The following is a 24,333-nucleotide window of genomic DNA, read 5'->3' as shown; positions in this document are numbered from 1 at the left end:
GCTGAGTTCACCTCATTTCCTGAAGACTAAATTGTTCTTATATAACATATCTGTTTACACTGCCTTACCATGAAAATTTCTCATAAAACAGGACAGAGAAAAACTTAAATACATGGAGGAATAGCCACACAAATTATGTTCCTTCATATCATTTACTAAAAAGAATTATTTAGCATCTTTGTAAAAGTGCCCAACCATGACATGACTAATTACATAATAGCTGGAAAACAAACAGATCCTAAAATTAAATGACACGCGACAACTGGGTTCTTAAATGTACACAAAACCTGGGGCTGATATCTTAACAGGTAAGAAAAATCATTAATTGGTTGTCTGACAGAGTGGCCCTGGACTGGCACATCTCCAAAGGCTGCTTTTTAATCAATTTTGGTATAACTTTAAATTATGCTGCTCTGTAAGATCATGCTAAGTAATGATTTTATAAAAATGTAAATAACTGGTTAATAGCACCAAAAGTTATCCCTGACATCCAGGTGATTAAACCTGGTCTTTTCTGAGTTGCTATTTGTAAGGAATCAGGAAAACCTAAAACTCATTAACAAATTACAAGATTAACAAATTACAAGGCCTTTAAAGAACTGAAAAAGATTTTAAAAATACACACTTAAATGTAGATTTAGCTTTAAAGCACTGCATACCTATTTTAAATGGTAACAAAACTTCCACTGGATGAAAAACAAGAAAAGCATGTACATCAAATAAGCTTATTGGAGAGCCTAGTTCCCTGACTCATTTCCAGGACAACCAAAAGCATGCATGTATAAAATACTATGTGAATGACAGAAGTAAATAAATGTAGAGGAAAAAAGGTTTGCACTTATGAATAATAGCATAACAAATTTTCAAAGGTAAAATTAAAAATGTGTTTTTTCCCCCCACTTGTCCATTTTTTAAAATTAGTTCACTGCAAAGCAAACAAACTTCTCTTCCCCACCCAGACATTAGTTGGCAGTCAGGGGCACAGAAACTGAGTTGGATTGTGGACTCAGGAATGTATCTTGTTATTCAGTGTAACAAGATGATAAAGTACATGTGTTTATGGGATAAATCAGTCAACAATCAGCATTGAAGTTGTGAGTCAAGTGTTAACATAGCACAAAGGTAATAAAAATGTTAAACCCTACAGAATAATTATGTATTTTTCATAAATCCAAGACTTCTGCAGAACCTACCCAACAAAGAGGTGTGTTTAGTATTATGCTTTTATTTTTTGTTTAGATAATGAAGCAAACAAAGTGGTTATATGTTGGCAAACATTGGTAATCGCTCAAAAACTCTCAGTGAATATTAGACTGGAGATTAACTTGGTCAATTTTTTTTAAGTTCACTTAATTTTAATGTTTCAAGATAAAATCCTACCACATGCTTTGTCTCCGGCATAGGCTTTCTAACACAGCAACCTTGAACAAAATTAATGGAAATGCAATGAAGTCTCACAGCAACATTTTTTGTTCATTTTGTTTTTAAATTTACAGAACCTAGCCTGTGAATTAACTGAGGGACACCTGTGTTAAGTTTTTATTGATTATGATGAAGCAGTTGGATTTATGAACAAATTAAGATACACACTCTATTCAAACTGTGTTCATAACTCAAGGACCCCAGTATATTTACAAAAATGTGATCTGTACTAAGAAATTACAACTCCAGAAGATATTGCTAACCAGGTCACTGACACTGGAACATAATCTAAAAGGACTAGTTGACAAATTGTGCTACAAAAACTGAAGTGAATGGAAAAACATGATACAAACAGTTAAGTTCAACACTGGCAATTTCACAAGGTATTCTTGTGTTTATAAGGTTAAGATGGAAATTTCAAAAAATATAAACAAAACAAAAATATGTATATACACACCTATATAGGAAATTTAACAAAAACAACCTTTAAAAAAACCTTGCAGCTCAAATATGTTTGTATACATTTACGTATATAAAATTTGTACACATTCAGGTGTAACATTGTAGTACATAATGTACCCATCTTTAAATATATGCTCATAAAAACTTGTGTTGCAAGAACGTGAATGTGCAATACCTGTACACTACACCACAGCTAACTCATAAAAATCAATCTGAGAGAACAAACTGGGCAGCTAAAACAATATATAAAAATACTTTTTAAACTAGAAGTATGGTACAGAGAGCAAACACTGCTAGATCTAGGGAAAATATGACAAACTGCAGAAACAATATGCGACAGCATTCTTTATTTTAATTACAATGTTACCCCACTTTAAATTACTATAAGATTTCGTTCTACAAGCTCCGGTGCCCTTGTTGGATAACAGTCTAGATTTAAGCGTTACCAGGGAGACCAACCTCCTTCCTAGTTTTGTGCCACAGAAAACCTTCATTATGAGGCTCCAAAAGGGAAACTCCTGAGTAACAAGAAGCTCAGAAATGTCCTCAATTGCTCCAACCTCAAGTTAGCACAGCAACAGCTCTGTATATATTGACAGGATTTTCATTTTAGATTGAAATTTTGAAATGCATCTAAAGAAATGAATCTGGATTTTATATATATATAAAAAAAATCCAGATTCATCAGTATTTGAATCAAATAACCACAAGCCAAATAACACAGCCCCCATCTCCTACAATCCTAACAACCAGAAACATATTAACTCCAGACTAATTATATTCAGAAGCGGGGGAAAAAAAATTTCTTCAAATTTAATCCCATTTTTTAATCCCCCCCTTTCTCTAAAAAATAAATAAATAAATAAATAAATAAATGACAACATTTGCAGCCTGATCAGTCTTTTGCCATCTGGAACTCTTGCAAAAGTCCCTCCCTGATCTGTTATCCTGGCCACTTTTAAAGTTCTTGATCATGACAGCGAGGTTCTGGTACCCCCATTTTTCAAACCATATTACACACTTTAACATGGCCTACACAAAAGCTTTGTTTTTTCATTGATTACAGCAAAGCTTTTGTTTTCCTCCTGGCTTTTTCAAAGATCTAACTGGGAATTAGAGATATTAAACTGAAAGATTACTGCCCAATTTCTTAAGTAACTGACACATACAAGACACCTGCCCCTTACCTACTTAAACTGACAAACCCAAAAACTTCTTTTCAGGACTGTGTTTGCAAAGAGTATTAGTCGGCACCACACAAAACTTCACAGGATATCACAGGTGGTGGTTTTTACAAGGGAATTTCAGTAAATTCAGTTAAAAAAAGCAGGATATTATTAGAATATAGTAAGCAAAGAACACACTATGGTAAGTTGCTAGGCTGTGATGTTCAGTAGGTGCGGTATTGTATTTTTCAATTTAGGATTTTTCCCACTCATGATGGGTTTATTGGAATGTAACCTCATCATTAGTTGAGGAGTATCAGTTCATTTTTTAAGAAGTTAAGCAGGATCCAGAACACACACAAATGAAAAGGTTAGAAAAACTACAAAAACTGAACACAGGGTATGTGGTTTTAAAGACAAAACAAACTCTTCAAAAATTCTGGAATGTCACAGCTAACTCTTGAATATCACCTCAGTTGGTCATACATGTTGTTTGGTGATTATAATTGTTGCTAAACTGGTGCTTTCGTATAAAACAGCTCATGGTGTTTAGCCCATTTATACAGACTGGTATTGCTACTAGAGCAGTTCAGGGAAAGTTATCTTATACTCAAGGGTACTGCAGTAGTAGCAAAATGAAGTAGTAAAACGAAATGGTCAACCCTCAGGTTACAACTGCATTTTTATAAGCACTAAACTACCTCCTGCCTGCATTGATCAGATTTGAAAATGTCCTCAAGAAGGCAGAAGTTGAAGTTCAACCTTAATATACTTGTGAGCTTAACTGGATGTTAATTGTTAAGCCTTTTGTTTTCAAGGATCACCGGCATAAATGACGCCAATGTTTTTTCATCACCGTATCATTTGGAAACTGGGGTTCATACACAATGTTACAAGATCTCTTCAAAGCAGCACAAGGCTTCAAGACTACAATTTAAATGAGGAAATGTGACACATTGTGAGGAAAAGTGCAAAGCTCAAAATACTTGAAGCACCTCTTCAACTGCTACAAACAACATTTCCAACAGGTAATTTTGGTGTACTGTATATTTATACAATGATATGCAAGTTTACATCCATGATACAGTTCTGGTGCAGTGTTACTGGGTTTTTTATTCATGGGTGCTGTTTAGATTATTAACTAAAGATGGGAGGAAGAAAAAAAAGTTGTATGTGGTTAACTTGTGTATGTGGTTCATTCATTTTAATGACTAACTATTTAAATGGATAAACACTGGTATGAAATTCCAACCCATCCTGTTGGTTAACTGGTATAGTTAGAAGTTAATTATGTGTTACTCTGTAACGAATATATTAGAAAGAGGAGCCTCCTGTAACATGGAAGATGTGTCCCCGTAAAGCTTGGCATTGTGAAAAAGTCTTGCAATAAATATAATGATTATGGGGAAAAACAAGACAGAACTGAGGCCACTTCAAGTCCTCCCTTTCCTTTAGCTACATTCTCAGATTTGCTAGCAGTTACATGTGATCCAGCCAAAAAGCTTAAATTTTTAAGCATCATCTCAAATTGTATATTGTGGGTACAGTGTACATTGAGTCCTTTATTCATACAGCACAAACAAGGTCACTTGTTCATTTCATCCAAAACATTTAACATCTTGTCACTTTGCCCATTCATATTTGCAGCAATGCATTTAGTGACATCTTCCACCAAAAACACAAAAATTGAAGAGCAGCACCCAATTAGCACTTTCAAAAGAAAGCACGTGGGACAATTAAGCATCATCCACACTTCTCCATGGACCACCATGCTCAAGTTTGTTACTCTACAACGTGAAGTGTAAACGTATAAGGAATGAAATTGCATATAACCCAATGTTACCTTCCTGTTATACAGACTGGAAGCTCAGGAAATAAGTGATCACTGCATATAAAAGGGTATTAACTGAATCCTCTTTGCAACACAACAGCTGAAATGCACAAATATTCTCAACTGATTTGTTATTTTAACTAAAGCAACAGAATAGTCTACCTTTGAGCAAAAAATGTAACTGCCCATCATGAATACAAATTTGTTACCACTGTTTGACTCACCTAGTAAATTGCACACTTTGCTAAATATGACAAACCATCAGTGCACAGTTTGCAAACCCAGGCACTGGAGGGCAGAGCAACACATATTTCAACACTTAATACAGAGAAAACGGGGAGCAGTATAGTGTGAAGTCTAGACCCTTCATGTATGCTGCTTTAAATGAAAGTTCCTGCAGTCCAGACACTCTGTGTAAACATCAGCAGTAGGTTAGAATATTTTGAAAACCTTGCAGCTGTAACCCAAAATAACAGTGTTATGATTTAACATTACAGTGATCTGGGAAAAGTTACATGACTGTGGACACCTGGGACTTAAGTGATGGATCCAGGTTTACAGGGAAAACTCTAATGCAAGACAACTTTGCACACAGAAATTGTCAACAGAGCCTAAACAGAAAGAGGTAAAGTGCTGTTTCCCAATAACCATCACAGAACTACCACTGTGTGTTATTCCAGTGATGAACAAAAATGTTAAGCTTTCACTCTAGTGACTGTCATTACTTGCACTTAAGACTGGAGTGTGAGAGTGGTTTAGTTCATGTCACTTCCATGTCAGGTGTTTTTATTATCAATGAGAAGAGGAATGCTGCATTTGTTTATGGAATAAATTTCAATGTCATTTGAAGTTTATTACGTTTTTCTGGGCAGCAGCCAATAAGGGTATCAAAACATCTTTCAGATCGATCTTCCTCTGACCTAACAGCTCTATATGTTTGTTTCACCTCATCTATCATGATCAACTTTCTATTTCCTCTGAAGTAAACTTCTACAGGCTTTTTGTGTAATATACACCAGCAAAAACAGTGGTACTGGACAAACCGTATGTGCTTCGGCAATCGCATATCTACATCTAAAGCTCTTTGTCGTGAAATGCATTTTGTTTACCGAGATGTGTGCTGCTGCGAAGCAAAGTTTCTGCAAAACAAATAAATGTACTCAGCTTCACCCAACACTTTTACAGATCCTAAAACGTAAATAAAGGACTGTCGGTATTATTAAACAATTGACTGACACAGTGGTGAAAAGGGTTTTGGACCGGAAAAGCCAGTGTATAAGTAATATGATATTGACCTCTTCTTTAATTCAGTCTTTAATTACCAGAATGCTTACTGCAGACTTAAAACCACATAATATACTGTATACTTATATTACTGATATAACTATACTTCCAAAATCTTCATTTTAGATTAAAAAAAGTCTAAACAGTAATTAAATGATCCCAGGAACAATGTGACTGATATGCTATGATGTTAAATCTGTGACAATGTGCTTTAAAAGCAATAGCATGGCCAGGGTCCCTCCCACTTCCTCACCTGGCCCCAATGATGTCTTTCTTTGCCAGATCAATCCCTGCAATAACCTTGACGCGAAGAACTCGGGAATCATTCTGTATGGGAGAAGAAAAAGAATAAAATAAAATGATCTTATACACAACAATTATGTTAGTTCCTTAAAAAGAACTATTGAAATCTAACTTTAGTCAGTTTATTAAAAATATGACGTCACGGAATCGCTAAAGAATTTATCATTTATTGAAGGAAACACACAAGTATGCTGAGATTTCACAATCTAACCTTACTTGGCAGAATAGATAAACAGCAAACTGCAGCAACAGTCAGGTATTTCCCCAAAGAAGTGAAGGTGTGGAATTGCCCTATACCCGAATATGACAATGCATCTCGCCAAAGAAAGACTGTTAGTCGATACTAAACTCTCCAGACAATAAATTAATAATGATGCCCATTGAACGCTTGACGATAATCCTCTAACCCTTTAGAGACATACGTTTCACAAAACATGGAACATGATTTTCTTGTGCAATAAATGGCATTTGTATATTACATTTACTGTCTTCATTCCTTTTCCCTTACAAGCCCTATACCTGTATGTAATGTAATGTACCTGTACCTGCTAATGTAATGAACACATTGTATTTTCTATGAGATGTACATTGCTTTGAAGAAAAGCATCTGCTAAATGATAAATGTAAATGTACGAGCTATGACATGGAAGCAGTAAGCCTTTAAATTTGGTTGCTGGTACTCAAAGGAATCTTTAGACTAAAACAGTACAGCATCTGTGGAGCACTGATACTGCTTGCAATTCTTTCTTTCAACCACACTACTGGGGTACAACAACAGGTAACCCACAAATTCACACACATCACTGAAAACAGGGAAAATGTTGTACTGTGTTTTTGACTTTTTTTTTTTTTTTTTTAACTATTTCATAATATCTTTACACTAAGCAAGCAAGGGGAAAAAACTAACAGTGCTCAGATATATCAAGATCATGGTGATTTTCAAGACCATCTTAATGAATGGAAAAAAATACTGGTAGAGTTGATACGCAAAGCTGTTTACAGTCTTCTGTTTCCATTACGTCATACACTATATAAAAAGTAAATTATTTTCAAATACAAGCCCCTACGGGAGCTTTACTAACCAGTTCACCTACAGCCTATTTTGTTGTGGGGGGGGGGACACGTGTATCCCCATCAGAAGAGAGACATCCTACATTCCTATTAACAGGAAACAAATATATGGTCATATTTACCACTCAAAACTATTTTTTACATTCCGCTGCCTCGAGAAGGTTGCATAACCAGTGGCCTAGCGGTTATCTCTCTTTATGAGGGCTAAAGTACAAGAGCAGCAAACAAAGCAGAGATTACTGCTTTTACTGACTTTTAGGAACTCTGAGAACAGTCTAGATGTTTGAAGTTTAATCTCCTCAGCAACTTTTCCAAGACACCAAGCATTCTCAAGCATTTTTGCTTAGACCAATGGAGCTCACACTCACTCCGGAGAGTGCATTATTATAAAGTGCATTATTTTGCCACAACTACGCAATCTGGTTTATTCTACATACGCCCGTTGCCTTCTTCAAAATAGAAAACAAATCAATTACATTAAAGATTTGCACATTAGTCATTATTTTACATTATAGTTGTACAACAATCCACTGTACTTTGATTTAAAAAATATTTTTAAAAGTTTAAAGTATAAGCATTCTTAAATTAAATGACTAACTCAGACTCAAAAATGGCCCACTCAATGACTTGTAACAGGAACACAAAGAACCTTTAAAAAAGGTTAACAATCTAGTGCTCTTGTGTGAAAAATAAAAAGTTTAACAGCAGCCTACACTGTTCATTCCAAACTGAAAAACAAAGAAAATTACTGTTTTTTATTTGTGAACACATGATAAATACTGTATAAATGTAATACTATGGGTTTTTTTTTTTTTTTTTTTTTAAAGTGTTAAGGCATTTAAGGACAACACGTGTTAATAGTTCTACAAAAATCTCAGCTGGATTGAGCACACAGCATCAACCATCAAAAAGGCCCATCAGCATCTCCATTTCCTCAGGCGTCTGAAGAAAGCCAGGATGTCCACTACAGTCCTCACCACTTTCTACAGGTATGCTGTGGAGTCCGTCCTCACAGGATGTACTACACCCTGGTGCGGTAGCTGCTCCATACAGGACAAGAAAGCCCTAGAGAGGGTGGTCAAAACAGCTCAGGAAATAATCGGCACAACTACCAGCAATCCAGGACACCTACACCACACTCTGCCTCAGAAAGACGATGCGCATCATGAAAGATCACAGTCACCCCGCACGGGCACTTTTCTCTTTTCTGCCGTCTGGAAGGCGGCTCAGGTCTATTCGAACCCGCACTGCTAGGTACAGGAACAGCTTTCACCCCAGTGCTGTAAGAGTATACAACAATCACCAATGTGCCACCTTTACTAACTAGAGTTGGACTGCTCCTTCCAAGCACATTGGTAAATTACACTGTCACTTTAAACATTCGCATGCTCGCTCTCATGTTCTAAGTTTTCTGGCTGTCTACTGGTATTATTGTTATTACTGTTACCGTTATTTATTGTCATTGCTATTAGCATTACTCACTGTCACTGTTATTTTGTTTCTACAGTATTTGTATTGTCTCTGTCTTGTCCATAGTCTGTGGAGAAGCATTCAAGAAGAATTTCATGGTACTTGTACATGGTACTTGTACCTATGACAACAAACTTGAAACGAACTTGAAGTCCACCCCACTCCAACATCTGTTTTTAGATCCTGCTAAATCCCAGTCTTCAAAAAACAAGGCAACTGATTAGGTAAAACATGAAACAGTTCTTGTCTGAATACAAGTCAATTTACAAATCATGCCGTTCTTGTTTTTATTAGCATTTCCCAGCTGTTTTGGAATTGGGGTTGTAGGAAACAAGCATATTCTCATCTTACTTAACGGAGTCAAAATAAAGGTATCTACATGAGAAAGAGAAAAACTACATGTATACAAGCTTAACAAAAGTATTCTCTGCATATTATGTAGACATTGTGTGCTCTTATTTACAAAGACACTGAGCCAAGAGAGGATCACATTGTGCATTCTTTCTTTTCTTATATCACACAGTGCATCAATAGGATGTTGAAAAACAAAAAAACAATCAAACTCAGAATAACTCGTCATCGTACATATTCGCAGTATAGTGTGTAATACCCACTTATAAAGGATAGGGGACAGCTGACTGTATAGTGGCTAGAGCTGCTGTCTTTGGAACCGCAGGTTTGAATCCCCCCTCCAGCTGCAGTACCCTTGAGTAAGGTATGTATCCTAAATCACTCCAGTAAAATTACCCACCTGTAAAAATGGGTAAATACTTTTAGGTAGATTAACATTGTCAGTCACTTTGGTGAAAAGAATGAATAAATGTAAGAGTACAACAGTGCACAAAAATAATTCTCTGAATTGTGAATTCTTTGCTGAAAAAATCTCCACCGTAAAAGAAACACCATTAATGAGTTTATAACCTTCAAATTTAATACTACTTAACGCCATGCTGGTGATACCCAGTTTTTCTCTTTTTTCCCCCAGGTGAGGTATCCCCACGTGTCATTGCTTGCCTCTTGGACCACTCTGGTCGGATGACTGATTGCTACCCAAAACTGAACCTCTCCACAAATGAGATCATTCAGCTCCCAGCTGGTCAGTCAACCTCCCTATCAAACTTGACAACTTGCTCATTTCATCCTCTTCATTGGTTAAAACCCTGGGAGTCTCAATGGGCTCAAGGTTCTGTTTCTCAGAACCCACTGATGGCATAACCTGGTTCTGCAGATGTGCCCTGCATAACATCCACAGGATCTCACAACACCACTGTTAAGTAGCTTCTGGTCCAGGCCATGGCAGTGCCTCGCCTGTGCTACTGCAACTTCCTCCTGTCTGGTCTTCAAGCCTCTACCATTAAACCTCTCCTGCTTGCTCAAAAACGTCACAGCATAAGCTTTTTAATCTGCAAAAGGATTCCCATGTATCTCCCATCCTTGTCTCTCTCCACTGGCTACCTCTAGCCGCACACAACAAGTACAACAGCTCATACGACCATCAAAGGATCTCCTTTGGAAAGGATTTGTGATAAGGTATCACTCCGTTTTAACACTTAAGAGTCTCAAATTATCTCTCTTTTAAACCTACTTCTTTACTCTATCTGCTCTGTAAACTTTCACTGCATTATCAAAAAAAATTAGTAAATGAATAAAGATTAAAAATTCTAATTAAAATTTCCCTCAATTCTGTATACAGCTAATGCAAAGTATACTAGCAACAACACTTGTACTGGACTAATTGATTGTACTTTGTGAATCACATATCTGCATCTGTTGGATGAAATGGAAATGTGTTTATGCCAACTTATATGGTATTTTGGAGAAAAGCATCTGCTAAATGAATCAATGTAAATATATATACAGTGACGCATTAATCACAACATTAATCAAAATGTGAAAAGCACTTAATGGCTCACTAAAGCCTTACAAAGAGCTCAGCTGAAACTAAGAGGTATGGAAGGTCTGACGAACTGAACTCATTTTACGGCCGTTTCAAGCTCGCAAACAAAGACCTCCAGTACAAGCTCCCGCAGCGCTGCATGACTCCAGTCTCACCGTCTCTGTGGCACAAGTGAGAAAAACTTTCAGCCGACTCAACATCCGCAAAGCTGCTGGTCCCGACGGAATTTCAGGACGAGTTTTAAAAACATGCAGTGAGCAACTGGCTGCTGTCTTCACGAACATATTCAACAGTTTCTTAAAAAGCTCAACTGTACCCGTTTCAAAAACACCACCATTATCCTTGTTCCTAAGAAAAACAAAGTGAGCTGCCTTAATGACTATCCCCCAGCGGCACTGACCCCCATTGCAATGAAATACTTTGAGAGGCTGGTGCTGGGATACATTAAGGACACCATCCCAGACACTTTAGACCCACTGCAGTTTGCCTACTGCAATATCACACACACTTCACACCACTCTGGCTCACCTGGACAATAAAAATTGCTATGCAAGGCTATTATTTGTAGACTATAGCTTGGCATTTAACACTGTCATCCCGACCAAGCTGATCCACAAACTACTAGGTCTGGGACTGAGTGCCACATTGTGTAACTGGATCCTGGATTTCCTCACCAACAGACCTTAGCGTGTGCAGACTGGCAGAAATACCTCCTCCCCACTGACCCTCAACATTCGCACTCCACAGGCAAGCGTCCTGAGCCCGGTGTTGTATTCATTATTCACATATGACTGTGTAGCCAATCACAGCTCCAACACCATCATAAATTTTGCTGACGATACCACCACTGTGGATCTGATCACCAACAACGATGAGACGGCCTACAGGGAGGAGGTGAGGCTCCTGGCAGAGTGGTGCCAGGACAAAAACCTGTCTCTCAATGTCAGTAAAACTAAGGAGCTGGTGATCGACTTCAGGAAACAGAATACGGTTCATGCACCCATTTACATCGGAGGGGACATTGTAGAAAGGGTCAACAGCTTCAAATTCCTATGGGTCACCCTCACTGCCAAACTCACATGGACTGAGCACACAGCATCAACCATCAAAAAGGCCCATCAGCATCTCCATTTCCTCAGGCGTCTGAAGAAAGCCAGGATGTCCACTACAGTCCTCACCACTTTCTACAGGTGTGCTGTGGAGTCCGTCCTCACAGGATGTACTACACCCTGGTGCGGTAGCTGCTCCATACAGGACAAGAAAGCCCTAGAGAGGGTGGTCAAAACAGCTCAGGAAATCATCGGCACACAGCTACCAGCAATCCAGGACACCTACACCACACTCTGCCTCAGAAAGATGATGCGCATCGTGAAAGATCATAGTTACCCCGCACGGGCACTTTTCTCTTTTCTGCCGTCTGCAAAACGGCTCAGGTCTACTCGAACCCGCACTGCTAGGTACAGGAACGGCTTTCACCCCAGTGCTGTAAGAATATACAACAGTCACCAACATGCCACCTTTACTAACTAGAGTTGGACTGCTCCTTCCAAGCACATTGGTAAATTACACTGTCACTTTAAGCATTCTCATTCTCATGTTCTGAGTTCTCTGGCTGACTACTGTTATTTGTTATTTAAGGGGACATAAATATACATTAATATTATGCACATCTGCACAGTGACCAATAAAAACAAAAATTGCCAAATAGTCAAGTGCTGTCTCAGTTTAACTGTATGACATGAAAATTACAAATAATATACCATTAACTGCAGTGCCACCACTAACAGGGTTTCCTGAATGTACCAGATAAGTCTTCTGTTAAAAACTGCTGTTAGTAAAAGCCATTCCTTACCCTGGTTGCTAAGAGGTTTCACAGGGATTAGCAGCATTTACTGGATTCTTAAGAACCAAGTTACAGAGGACAGACTAAGGATTTACTTTTGACCTCGTTTTTTTTTTTTTTTTTTTTTAAAAACTTAATTTCCAATAGGCTCAGCGATTTTTCAGTCCATTACATAGGCTCATTGTACATATTCAATATTAAACAAATGCCAGCTAAAGAAACAACTCTGTAAAAGTGTTTCTGTTCTTTATTACGTAGCATTTCTATTCATTTTTCAGTTCTGCTAAAAAATAAAAAAAAAGATGCAAGAGTAGCATCTTAGTGAATAGCAGATAATTCAGTAACTGTGTTAGGCTAACAGGTGAAACCAAGGCAACAGAGGAAATCCAGGCATTTCCAGTGGAGTATGTATTGCTTATTATTATGTTTAACAGAAATGCAACTTCAGTGGTAATAAATATAACTAAATATATAACTAAAGCAGCTCTAGGGACTGCTTGATGAATCAGGGAGGATTTCAATTAACAACGATGGTACTGTGAGTCATTGGTTCAGTTTTTTTTTTTTTTTTTTTATAATCATGGCATTATATGTTTTGCCTAAAACAGTTTCTTAATGTCCCCTACTGGTGAACTGGACCAGGCCTTCTAGAACCTGCTAGACATGTCCAGTTTGCCAGTACAAGCATGCTTGGGGTGTCATTCAAAAAGCATCACAATAGTGCTTCTCATAAGAAGCTGACAGTTGTGTGGTATTTCGTTAGCACCACTGTGTGGAAAAAAGATAAGGACAATGGTCTCCATACACAGCACCGTACTATACCGTATTCAAAACACTCAAGACAGCAAGATTTTACTGGAAATTTCAAACATCTTAACCACATAAGATCAGACCAAGTGCAGTTTGTAGACTTAAAACTGATTATCATATTTACTTAGCTGAGGCCTTTGTCTTTTAGTACAAAAGGTTTGTACAGAAGAAATACTGCAAAACAAAAAGACTGCAGAAAAAAGATTAAAACCAAAGTTAAGGTTTACAGAGTATTCACAGAATAATATTTACTGAAGTTCAGACTATTTTATTTGACACTAAATTTGATTTCATTAGATATTAACTCAATGCAATCCTTTTATCCAGATTCCATTCAAACCATTCAACTGAAAATAAAAATGGAGGAATTCCATTAAATCAAGTCTAATGGTGGTCAGCTGTAAGAGACTGACAACCCCCAGCACCTTCGGCCTGAGACAGCAAATACTGACTGAAGCTCCGAGTGAGAGTGATGCTCTGAAAAACATGCTGAATTTCTCAAACAGTTATTTTTGAGGACATTACACAGTTGCTCTAAAGGCACTGACATATATGTGCATTTTTCTTCTCGGGGTATCTATTTTTTGATTCATTACATGTGATTTCTGGGCCTCTGTGAATGTAGTCCTGTGTGACTTTTCAAGCATCTGACATCTACCGTAGGTAGCATTTCTATTTTTAGACATCAAAGTGGGCCGCCTCACAAGGTTCTGTAGCTCATGAACAATTCACAACAGAGCAAACTAAGAAAAATTAAAAAAAGCCAGCTAACACCACATTTTGAAATTTAAAAAAATTATAATTGAACATTCATAATAAATCCTAAAAATACAAAAATCCCCAAAAATACAGTAAGTTATATCAATGGGAGTGAAATCATTTTTTTTTAAAGCCAAATTGGCAAAATATCTGCAATACTTTAACAATTTACCTCATTGTGACAGTATAACAGTAAGCCTGACAAGAAGAGTACAATGTGTACTGTTTTTCAGCTGTTGCCTTGCAACTGAAGTTTCCTGGTTCTATACAACTTCTGCTGCACTATCCTTGATCAAGCTGTAATAATACGATCATTCATTTTTGTTATCACAAATCCAGTATGTTCTGTGATAATGTAGTCATCAAAAACATATTCAGTTTTTACACACGATATAAAAATATCAAAAACTACATATAAATAAATATTTGTGACAGCAAAGAAATGCTTGCATTGCTGCATCCCCAATAACTGTATTCAAGTGAGAAAACTCTGAAGTTTTCACAGTCCAGTATATCTAGACAACACTCCCACAATGGAATTTGGTGGCTCTCCTGAAAAAAAAATGTGGGAGGACATCCACACCCAAATGCTCCAAGCTTCCCTACCACTGTTGCAGGAGTGCCTCAAGCACATCTCTGTGAGATAAACAGTTTCTTCTAGCAGCAGTGTAAAAACATAACAATGTTTTTTTAATGAAGCCTTCTATGTATATTTAGATGGGACCAGAAAACATGTGATATACCTTTAGGTTCAGTTAACTCCAAGACCAGCATGCATGTGTGCCAGTAAGCAGGGTGAATGTTCCTGCGATTCACACCCCCATGTATGTGCTCATACCCCACACTGAGTCAGAAAGTTGACGCATTTGCAAGAGCAAACTGAGGAGAAGTGAAATTTCACACTAGTTCCACAATGAAACTGAAAGAAGTCTTCTCATTGTAGTGAGAGACAGGCACTATGTTTTCTTTAGGAAATTACTGCAGCATGAAAACCTAGAATACTAATTCATGCTTGAGGGTTTGGGTTAATTGTTGCCTGTTGTCTTTCTGTAATCTCATTTGGGAAAAGGGTTTTACTAAAGGTAAAGTAAGAAAAGGCCCGTGGTTCAGTTCCAAGCTGACAAACAGATGTTGTGACTACAAGCAAAATACGAAACTCAAACTGTCTTTTTAAATATCAGCTTTAAAACAGAGCCAGAAGTGCAAAACTTTAATGGTTCATCACCACATCTGAAAAGTGGCCACCACCTACACACCTGGCATGTACAATGAAGAATGTTGCAAAAAGTCAATAAAGAGCAAGGAAAATATGGATTTGCTTTCAGTAAAACTATAAGTAAAAAAAGGTTTACAATAAATGTCACAAGGAATGGTTTCAACTGGTTTAACCGTTATCCCAAAAATATAGTTCAGCAATTCCAGAGCCTCCTTTGCAGCATGGTCACTCCTAGAAAATTCAAGCTGACAAATGATTGTGAGGTTGAACATTTGATTATAATTTTGGCTACAGCTGTTGGCATTAGTACAGACGAACTAAAACTTAGTATTGATACCCAGGAGTGAAACAAAGTTTCTGCGGGTATTATGCAGGAGTACAGACATGCATGTTGTACTGTGACAGTATAAAGCTTAGGAAATTTCCATACAAGGATTAAAGGATTGATTATTAATATTATTACAGTGTGAACCAAAAAGCCTAAGTGGGAAAATACTAGGAGGACAAAATATCTTAATTACTGAATGATTCACTTTTTTTTTTTTTTTTTAAAAAAAAAAAAACCCACCACATTCAAATTATTAATTCATTTACACAGAAAGGTACTTGTAGTAGAGTAGTCATATACTTTAATGAATATATTCTGTGGTAGCCTAATTCAAAATTTCCCTCAGAAACCAAGTTCTTTATCTAAACACTTGGAAAGAAAACTGACATTATCCTTGTCAGCACTATAAAAAGACAGCTTAACACTGTTACTACATTAAGTCGCATTGGAGAAAAGCACCAGCTAAATGAATATATGTAAATGTGGGTACTCTAGTTTTATCCTATGATGCCAACATACAATCTTCAAGTGAACTGGTGACCCTAAACTGTCCTTAGTGTACAAGAGTTTGGATGACATACTATGGACATGCATTTTTCTCTGCATCTTAAGCCCCATGCTTATTAGGAAAGACTCCACACCACTGCAACCATAACTGTAAAAAAGGAGCACTTTCCTTGACTACACTGGTAGCCACTGTCTGCAAGCAGCAATCTTAACATTGTGCAATAAAGTGAATTTCTCTTAAGTTCAACTGACTTTAGCACACAAACTGTCATGTTATAGCAAACATGGCACTTGTGTGCAATAATGCACATATCAGCTGACACAAACCAAGAGTGAATCATGACAGCACTGTTCAGTTTGAAGTTTGTCTCATGTTTGGCAAATGTGTTCATTGCACATGACCCTTCTTTTCAGCAGCAACACTGCAGTGTTATAGCTCATAACTGATCACTAACAAAATAAGGTGCTGATGACAATACAAACCACTACATTATTCTTGTTGTTTGACTTTTTGTGCAAATTGTAGAGAAAGGTGACCACCATAAATATAGAGACATAATTTGAGAAGTAATCAATAACAGACAACACCCCACCCCTTCAAAAGTTTCCTTGGATAAAGATGTAAGCTAAATAGTCTAACAGCAAAACAAGGAATAAACAGGCAAACAAGAAGTGCCATTTCAATAACAGTAGGGTTTTGCTGATTAACTGATTTTTTCAGAACATCTTGTTTCACACTACCCATCTTGAGGCAACAGTTCACCCCATGAGCTTGGATGAGTCATTCCATAAATGAATGCACACCTCTGCCAGCCAAGGTGCCTGGTTCTGAAAGGCTCTAGTGCTCTCTTAATATTTCAACGGGTGATTCAATATCATAAACTAGACTTAACTTCCATTAAGGACTAACATAATGCATTACAAAGTTGACTGCAGTATCTTCCTGAGAAATCATCTGCATTCCATGACGCAGCATTACTGCCTTGCAAGCAGCTACGAGTACAAACAGCCAAGCTCCTCCCAATAGTCAGACCTCAGTCTCACAAAGTGTTTGTGTGGCTCTCAGTACATGAGCCGATGACAGCAGTTTCCAGCCCTACCCATCAAGAAGAAAGGTACAATGTAAGAATGGGGTCTGATTCTCTCTCACAGAACAGATCCAAGGCTTTAGACTCTGCTAACATGTGTCCACTGAGGCCTTTTGATAACATTTTGTTGTTGTTTACAATATTTAATCTAATACCCGGCAAGCACACACAAAACAATTTTTAAAAATCTGCAGACAATGCCAAAAATGCCCAGATTGCAAATGGCAAATCTGCTTCAGTGTCAACATATGAAAGAAAAATAAACCAACCCAACCAAGAGCAAAGCCCACTGCCTGCATTGTGATTTTAACATGTTAATCACACACAACAGCAGCAAATACAAGCAAGAGCTGAACTAGCTATAATCTTTCTTCCCAGCTGGCATCAATCATTAACCTTATGTATTGTGCATGATTAAAAATACAGTAATAGGAATATACACATTTTACAAATACAGCGTGATGAACGCCTGAACAGTTTCAAACTAATTCACAGACAAGACAAAGCTGTCAAAGTCACACTGACCACATCACATTCTGGAAATGCAACTCAAACCTGCTAAATGAGGAAACTTCCTGCTTTGCTTAAACACTGTAGTCTTTTTATCTAGTGTTATTTGAGGAGGAAACTGTAGCTTTCTAAAGAAAATAGGAATGCTGTAGAGAAATAAAACTGGAAACATCCAGCTAGCCACAAGGTATCTTGTGTTTTTTGCATATCAGAAGGGGGTTTATTTTATAAAAAAAAAAAAAAAAAAACCTTTACTCCCACTGCATTCTCATTTTCCTTATTGTCACAAACTTATTTTAACCATCTTGAATTGAACATTAGCAGACTCACAGATTAATGTATCTGTCAGCAAGCAAGGCGCATTACAGTATCTGAACAGTTGGGTATTTTTTCTGGGACACTGTTAATAGCAGGGAGGGAGGCTTCAAATGGAAAACTTCAGGTTATAAACCCATGTCTTTAAGGCCAACATTTCTTGCCACCACAAAATACATTATGGCAAAAACACTTAGATTTACATAATCACACGTAGCTTGAGACCACTGTATGAATGAAATTCTAGACTATATGACAAATATTACACTAAATGTTATATTTCTGTAATTTGCTGCAGATGAAGAGTTTTGAACCCTTGCCCAGTGGTCCCTTGTGCATGATCTTTTCTGGTCCAGCTCTGCTCTCACTTAATTACACTAGAAAAGGCTGATAAATGAATGTATCACCCAAATGCTGCAATGGTAAAGCTAATTTGCAGGCCAAAGAATGATTTTTTTTTTTTTTTTTTTAATGGTGTTACATCAAATCTGTGTAATTTCAGAAACATTTTTAATGGTGTACCAGATTTTTCCCCTTAAAAATAGCAGCACTGGTCAATGAAATTAAAGACCAACTAATTATGTACATAAATTGTTAGCCTTTTACAAAAAGATTAATCCAAATGAAGGTCAGTACTACTTTATAGTTTTGCTTACTTTTAGGGAAAGAATGGACAACTATATTTTACCAAAGCAAAGTTTTATTATATGTGATTTATTATGACTTATCACCAATACCAATTCATTTTCAGTTTCCAGAGGGGGAGAAAAAAAAAAAGTCATCCAGTAAAATATATGACTCACTGTCATAATTTTGCAATTTATTCAAACAAACAGGCAAATCATAGTAAATTAGAAGCTTGGGTACTTTTTTTTTAAAAAAAAAAAAAAAAAAAAAAAAAAAAAAAACACACACACACACACACACACACACACACACATACACAGGGCAAACCAAAGCCAGAATTCCTGTAATGAATGGCCAATTAATCAAACACCAATTAACTAAAAGTAGGACATTGATGATTTAAAGGAGAATATCAATGACATTTTAAATATGTCAGTGATGAGACCAAAACCTTATTCATCACAGCAGAGAGTAAGACTGACAATGAAAAACCTCACTGCTGATACTAAGCATGAAAACTGATCATATTACCTCTCAGAACCACTTACACGTCACTGTTTTATTGATTAAAGAAAGAAATAAAAATCTTAACATTGATTTTGGCTTACTAGACCTATAAGTGCGTAGTTGTCCAAGTCTAAACACCACATCTAAAGTTTTGTATCTAATATAGTAAGGACACATTAAGAAAAGTATTTCAAAACAGCAAAAACAACCTTTATTTTTTGTCTATTTTTATTCTGTTTATACAACACGCATTTCTCAGTTTACAAAGAGGTAACAAATACATTTTTGTCAGAGCTTAGAAGAGAAAATGGGTGTCTAGTGACAGCTGCAAAGCACTGATTGTTGGAACATTATTTTACAAATGGATCCCAAGTATGAGAGGCAGAGGACTGTTCACAGCATAAGCTGCTTTTCAGACAAACAGTTCTGAGTTATAAATATGAAAAACTGTTCACAGCTCTCCAAGAAATGTCTGAAACAGTCAACAGTGGCAACAAATTTTGACATTTAAAGACAATGTTAAATTCAATCCACTATAAACACAAGCACTGTCAGTCAGTTTCTTCAGCTGACCCATATGCTAGCATTCTTTCTGACAACTGCAACTGTTACATGAGTTCATGTTCAAAACTAGCATTTCAGGTCTCTGAATTCAAAATAAAAGCTTCTCCAACTGGAAACAGTTCTTAAAATCTTTTCAGACTGATGTTGGTCTTCTAATTTAATTCTACTGAATATGTAGGAATCTACAGCAAATTACTAACACTGGAAATTAGTACAAATCTGCAAATGACAGTCAGCCTACAACTAAATAACAATATGTATGTTTGTGTGTATAGTATGTATATATGTGCCATTAACTGCATGAGCATACAAAAGAGCGGTGCTGTAACCTTCCATTCCACTGGAAGGAGCTGACCCCTCCCCCGCAACTTCTAAAACAAGTACTTGGACCCAATGATAATGAATGGATGAAAAAAATTAAACATCTAAAGAACAGTAGTCATACATTCTCTAGCAGCTACAAAAACAAAAATGCTTAAAGTTAACAGGGCATTCCATCTGCACTGGGTCTATGTGCACTCAATAATGGCCCAAAATAACATGGGTTTTTGTGTGCACAAATGAATTAAGCAAGCACAAACTGTCACACCAGTGCAGTAAATTATATTAATGATGGTTCTGTCAAAGACAAATAATGGCATATTGTTGAAAACAACGCATTCATGAAGCTATAACTGATTTGTTGATAGTCGCAACCTGAAAAATATTAAAACCAACAACAGCAGCAAGAACAAAAAGTAAACCACTTTCAGAGAGGGTGCATGATACATTTATGCACTATCCAAACACTATCCAGTCCTGATGGGCTATAGTCCTACAGGATGTTGAGTCAGGTTGGTCCTGGGTGAAACAAATCATTTTTAGCAAACTCATTTGCCTCTCTAAGTACCACAAAAAGGTGAGAACCAGGACTGCAACTTAATTGCCTTGGTTTACAGTAAGACTTTGGTAAAAAGAGTATTTTGTATCTGAAAACTGAGTCCAAAAGCAGGTCCAAACACTACACTACCTGATTTCCACTGCATCAGTATCAAATGTAATTTTTGCAGGAGATGAATGTGAATTATACCAGCATTACATTGCTTAACCAAAACTACTGGTAACTACAGCATAATGTTCGTACCAAAGTCACAAAAAACATCAAAATGTCTGACTGGCAAAATAAATGTTTACAGTACATCATAACATAGCTGACAAAAACAATGTGCTATTCATTCATTTTAAGTTACTTTCCTTTTGTGCCCCTCTAAACAAGACACTTAAACAACAAACATGAAGGAATCCAGATAATCCAGATCTGTATGACACAGCATAAATTCTGCAGAAAACACAAAACATACAACTTTACACACCTTACTTAACATCCCATAAATTTAGGCTGAAATTAATTCAGAGTTCCAGTGCATCTGAACTTCTGAACAGACACACAGCTGTAATCAACATTTTAGATGATGATATGCTGATCAATTACAGATCTTATTAGGAAGCAAATGATGGAGATATTCTGGAGAACTCAGCTCCCACCCATTTCAACATGACAAGAGCTACTCGTAAGAATAATTTCATAGCAGGTTTCAATTCATGAATGTAGTACTGCACATTAAAAATTAACCAATTTCCAGTTATTTGTACAGTATTGTTTATCAATGACCTGAAATTTCAAGACAGCAATTTTGAAGTAATATTTGTGCATTTGTTCATCTTGTAATGCCTTGTTTAATAACTTTGACATTAATTCAAATCTAAGCCGAAGTTACTGCTACTGTATTGTCTATACTACATACCATCTTCCCATGAAATAATCTACTTTTCAAACGATTTTCTCAACCCACTCAGAGATCAAACCAACACAATATATATAATGACAGCTATCAAAGTGTATTAATTTTCGAGTTCTTGTGTGCCTATTTATCATGGGGGGGGAGTAACTTAGGGAAAAATTGCACACAGTATGAGATTTTAAATCAGCGCAAAACAATTCCAAATAAACTGTACCAATACAGACGTTGCACGTAATAAGTTTGCCCAGTTAGTGAGGTGGCTGCCTGGCTGTTTGCGCGTGCTATTCTGTGTCTGTGAATCTCAAGAGTACGTATGTGCCAGTCTGCGTGTGCGCGTGCGCGTCTCTGTGCGTGCGTGTGCGCGCGCGCCCAGCCCATCACACCACACGGCAGGATTGAAAACTTGCCCACATCACCGTGGACTCACAGAGAATGAGGTTCACAAAACGGGCTGCCTTTTACACAGAAAACAAGTTCGGAATGCATCACGAAATGAGCCGTCCCAGCAATCATGTGTGCCAAACTACACTTGAAACACACACACACACACACACCCTGTTCGCCTCGGTGGGACAGTCTGAGTGTTCACGTCATTCCTCGACAGCTCTGGTTTCTTACATTCATTCTCTGGACACTCTCTGTGTGTCTGTGGTCAGATTCGGTAAAGAAACCCTAAGACGTCATGTGCTGTAACTGAAAAAAAAACAAAATGTTACTCCAAAAACATGCGGACATTACTACAGTTTGTGTGTGCAAAGAGGGTGGGTGTGTGTGTGTGTGTGTGAGCTCAGTTGAAGATGGAAACCCGGACCGTGGCGTGGAGTCTCTGTGAAAATGGGCGCCGGGCTCCGTCTGCTCCATAGTACAGACCTCGGGCACACGGAGCCCAAAAAAATAAACTTTAAAAAACTAAAAAGACAGTTATAAAGACCGCACTTGCCTTGGTAAGGTGTCAATACAGAGTCGGAGAGCCAGAAATATGCGGTTCCTCACACCGAGGCCGGAACAAAATATCACCAGCAACGTACAAATTCAGTTCAGCCCAGACATTCAGTCACAAAAACATACTTTCTGCTTACCTGTGCAACCGTCAGCTGACCATATGGAAAAAAAAAAAAACAAAAGGCATGAAAACAAGAAGAATTCGTCCTCACACTTACACCCGCGACGTCGGACGGAGAGAAAAATTCTAAAGAAATTCTGCCGCTTTGAAGAATAGAAACGACACTTGGCAAGGTTTTGATTGAGGTGGTGAGCTGGACGTGGCCTCTCGCGGGCTGACAGTTTTAGAAAGGGGAATGTGAGGTAAAGTGCCTGGCGAACTTTTTTGTTTCGCGGTGCCGCCGCGGAGTGTGGGCACGGGCCGGCGCGCGGCGCTTACCTCGTCTTCAGAGAGTCCGTAAATGGGCTCGAAATTCGCAGCCATATAGCTCGCGCTACACAACGTCGGGCACGAAAACACCAAGCAGCCGCCAGAACAATGGCTAATACACCCCCTCCTCTTGAATGAACGCACGCAGCTCACACCCAGTGAAATCCCTCCGACGGACAGGGCAGCTAAATCTGCTAATTCCCGCAATCCTCTCGAACACGGCGTTCATACACACAATATTCGGAGTCTGCATTCAACTCAGCATTTTTCTCTCTCTCTTTCTGGTTAGCTTCGAACGCTAGCTAATCCCGTAGTACTGTATTAATTGCTTCTCCGCAACTCAACACGCCCCCGTCCTGATGGAATGGAGATTGAACCAATCAGCAGGCTCCGCTAAATCCCAAGAGAACAAGACGAGCCAATGAACGCGTTGGAAATCGAACGGCGCTGGTAAGGCGTCTCAGGCTACAAAGTACCAACATTGTGCCATGGCGGTGGTAGAGGATGTGTTGTCAACGGTGGTGCTGCAGCGTCCTCTTGAGAAACCAAAAGACGCTATTGTTTTTTTTTTCCTTTGGAAAAAAAAAAAAAAAATGTATTTACAATTCATGTAATCATTAGAAAAGGTCTATGGGTTTAGTGAATGGGCTGTATGAGTATTTCTATTTTACACCACAACCACAGGGTTAGCCATTCCTTTATAACCTTCCCAGAATTGCTGTTGCTTTGGTTTTTTTGGGATAAAAATAACTGTTTCTGATACCTCAGTCATTTCTTTCATTTTTAACGTGTCTCCTCTGTCTTTTCTACTACAGGTCTTTTTGCAGCTGTTGTCTCGTTGATTTATACATTCTTGTGCTTTTACTAGATTAAATTTGCTAACCACCATCCGGGTGTAAATGACAGTTCAGGTGAGTGTTCTGTTCCACAGTCACTGGATTACAAACAAAAGTCCACCTGGATTTATCGTTACGGCCCCCCCTATAAATTTTACCCAAACATTGGTTGAATGAATTAGCTGGTCCATGTTTTTAGTGAGAAAGTCAAGTTCAACAGTACTCCATGTGCCTGGCGAAAGCAAACCCATAATTATAATCACACTTTATTTAGGATGTTCCTAGAAAATCTCATGTAAGACAGGCATTTTATAATAATTTACCCAGCAATGTTTTGTAACTAGTAATTCAGAGTGTGTAACGA

General features: G+C 37.6%; 1 protein-coding gene across 3 annotated transcripts in view; it reads right to left on the bottom strand.

Moving 5' to 3' along the window:
* The window catches only part of nedd4l (NEDD4 like E3 ubiquitin protein ligase), a 65,260-nt gene extending 41,779 nt beyond the window's left edge, over positions 1–23,481 (bottom strand). For all 3 annotated transcript variants that reach the window (XM_018752495.2, XM_018752503.2, XM_018752513.2), the window contains exons 1-2: positions 23,143–23,481; positions 6,419–6,492 (exon numbers count right to left, since the gene is read on the bottom strand). In XM_018752495.2, coding sequence (XP_018608011.1) covers positions 6,419–6,492; positions 23,143–23,187 — 119 coding nt within the window. In that variant the 5' untranslated portion in view covers positions 23,188–23,481. The remainder of the gene's footprint in view (positions 1–6,418; positions 6,493–23,142) is intronic.
* Positions 23,482–24,333: the final 852 nt, after the last annotated feature.

The sequence above is a fragment of the Scleropages formosus genome, chromosome 6, assembly GCF_900964775.1.
Source record: "Scleropages formosus chromosome 6, fSclFor1.1, whole genome shotgun sequence".
NCBI classification, from domain to species: domain Eukaryota; kingdom Metazoa; phylum Chordata; class Actinopteri; order Osteoglossiformes; family Osteoglossidae; genus Scleropages; species Scleropages formosus.
Note: the sequence above shows the minus strand (reverse complement) of the source record. Positions and strands in the feature narration are given on the sequence as shown.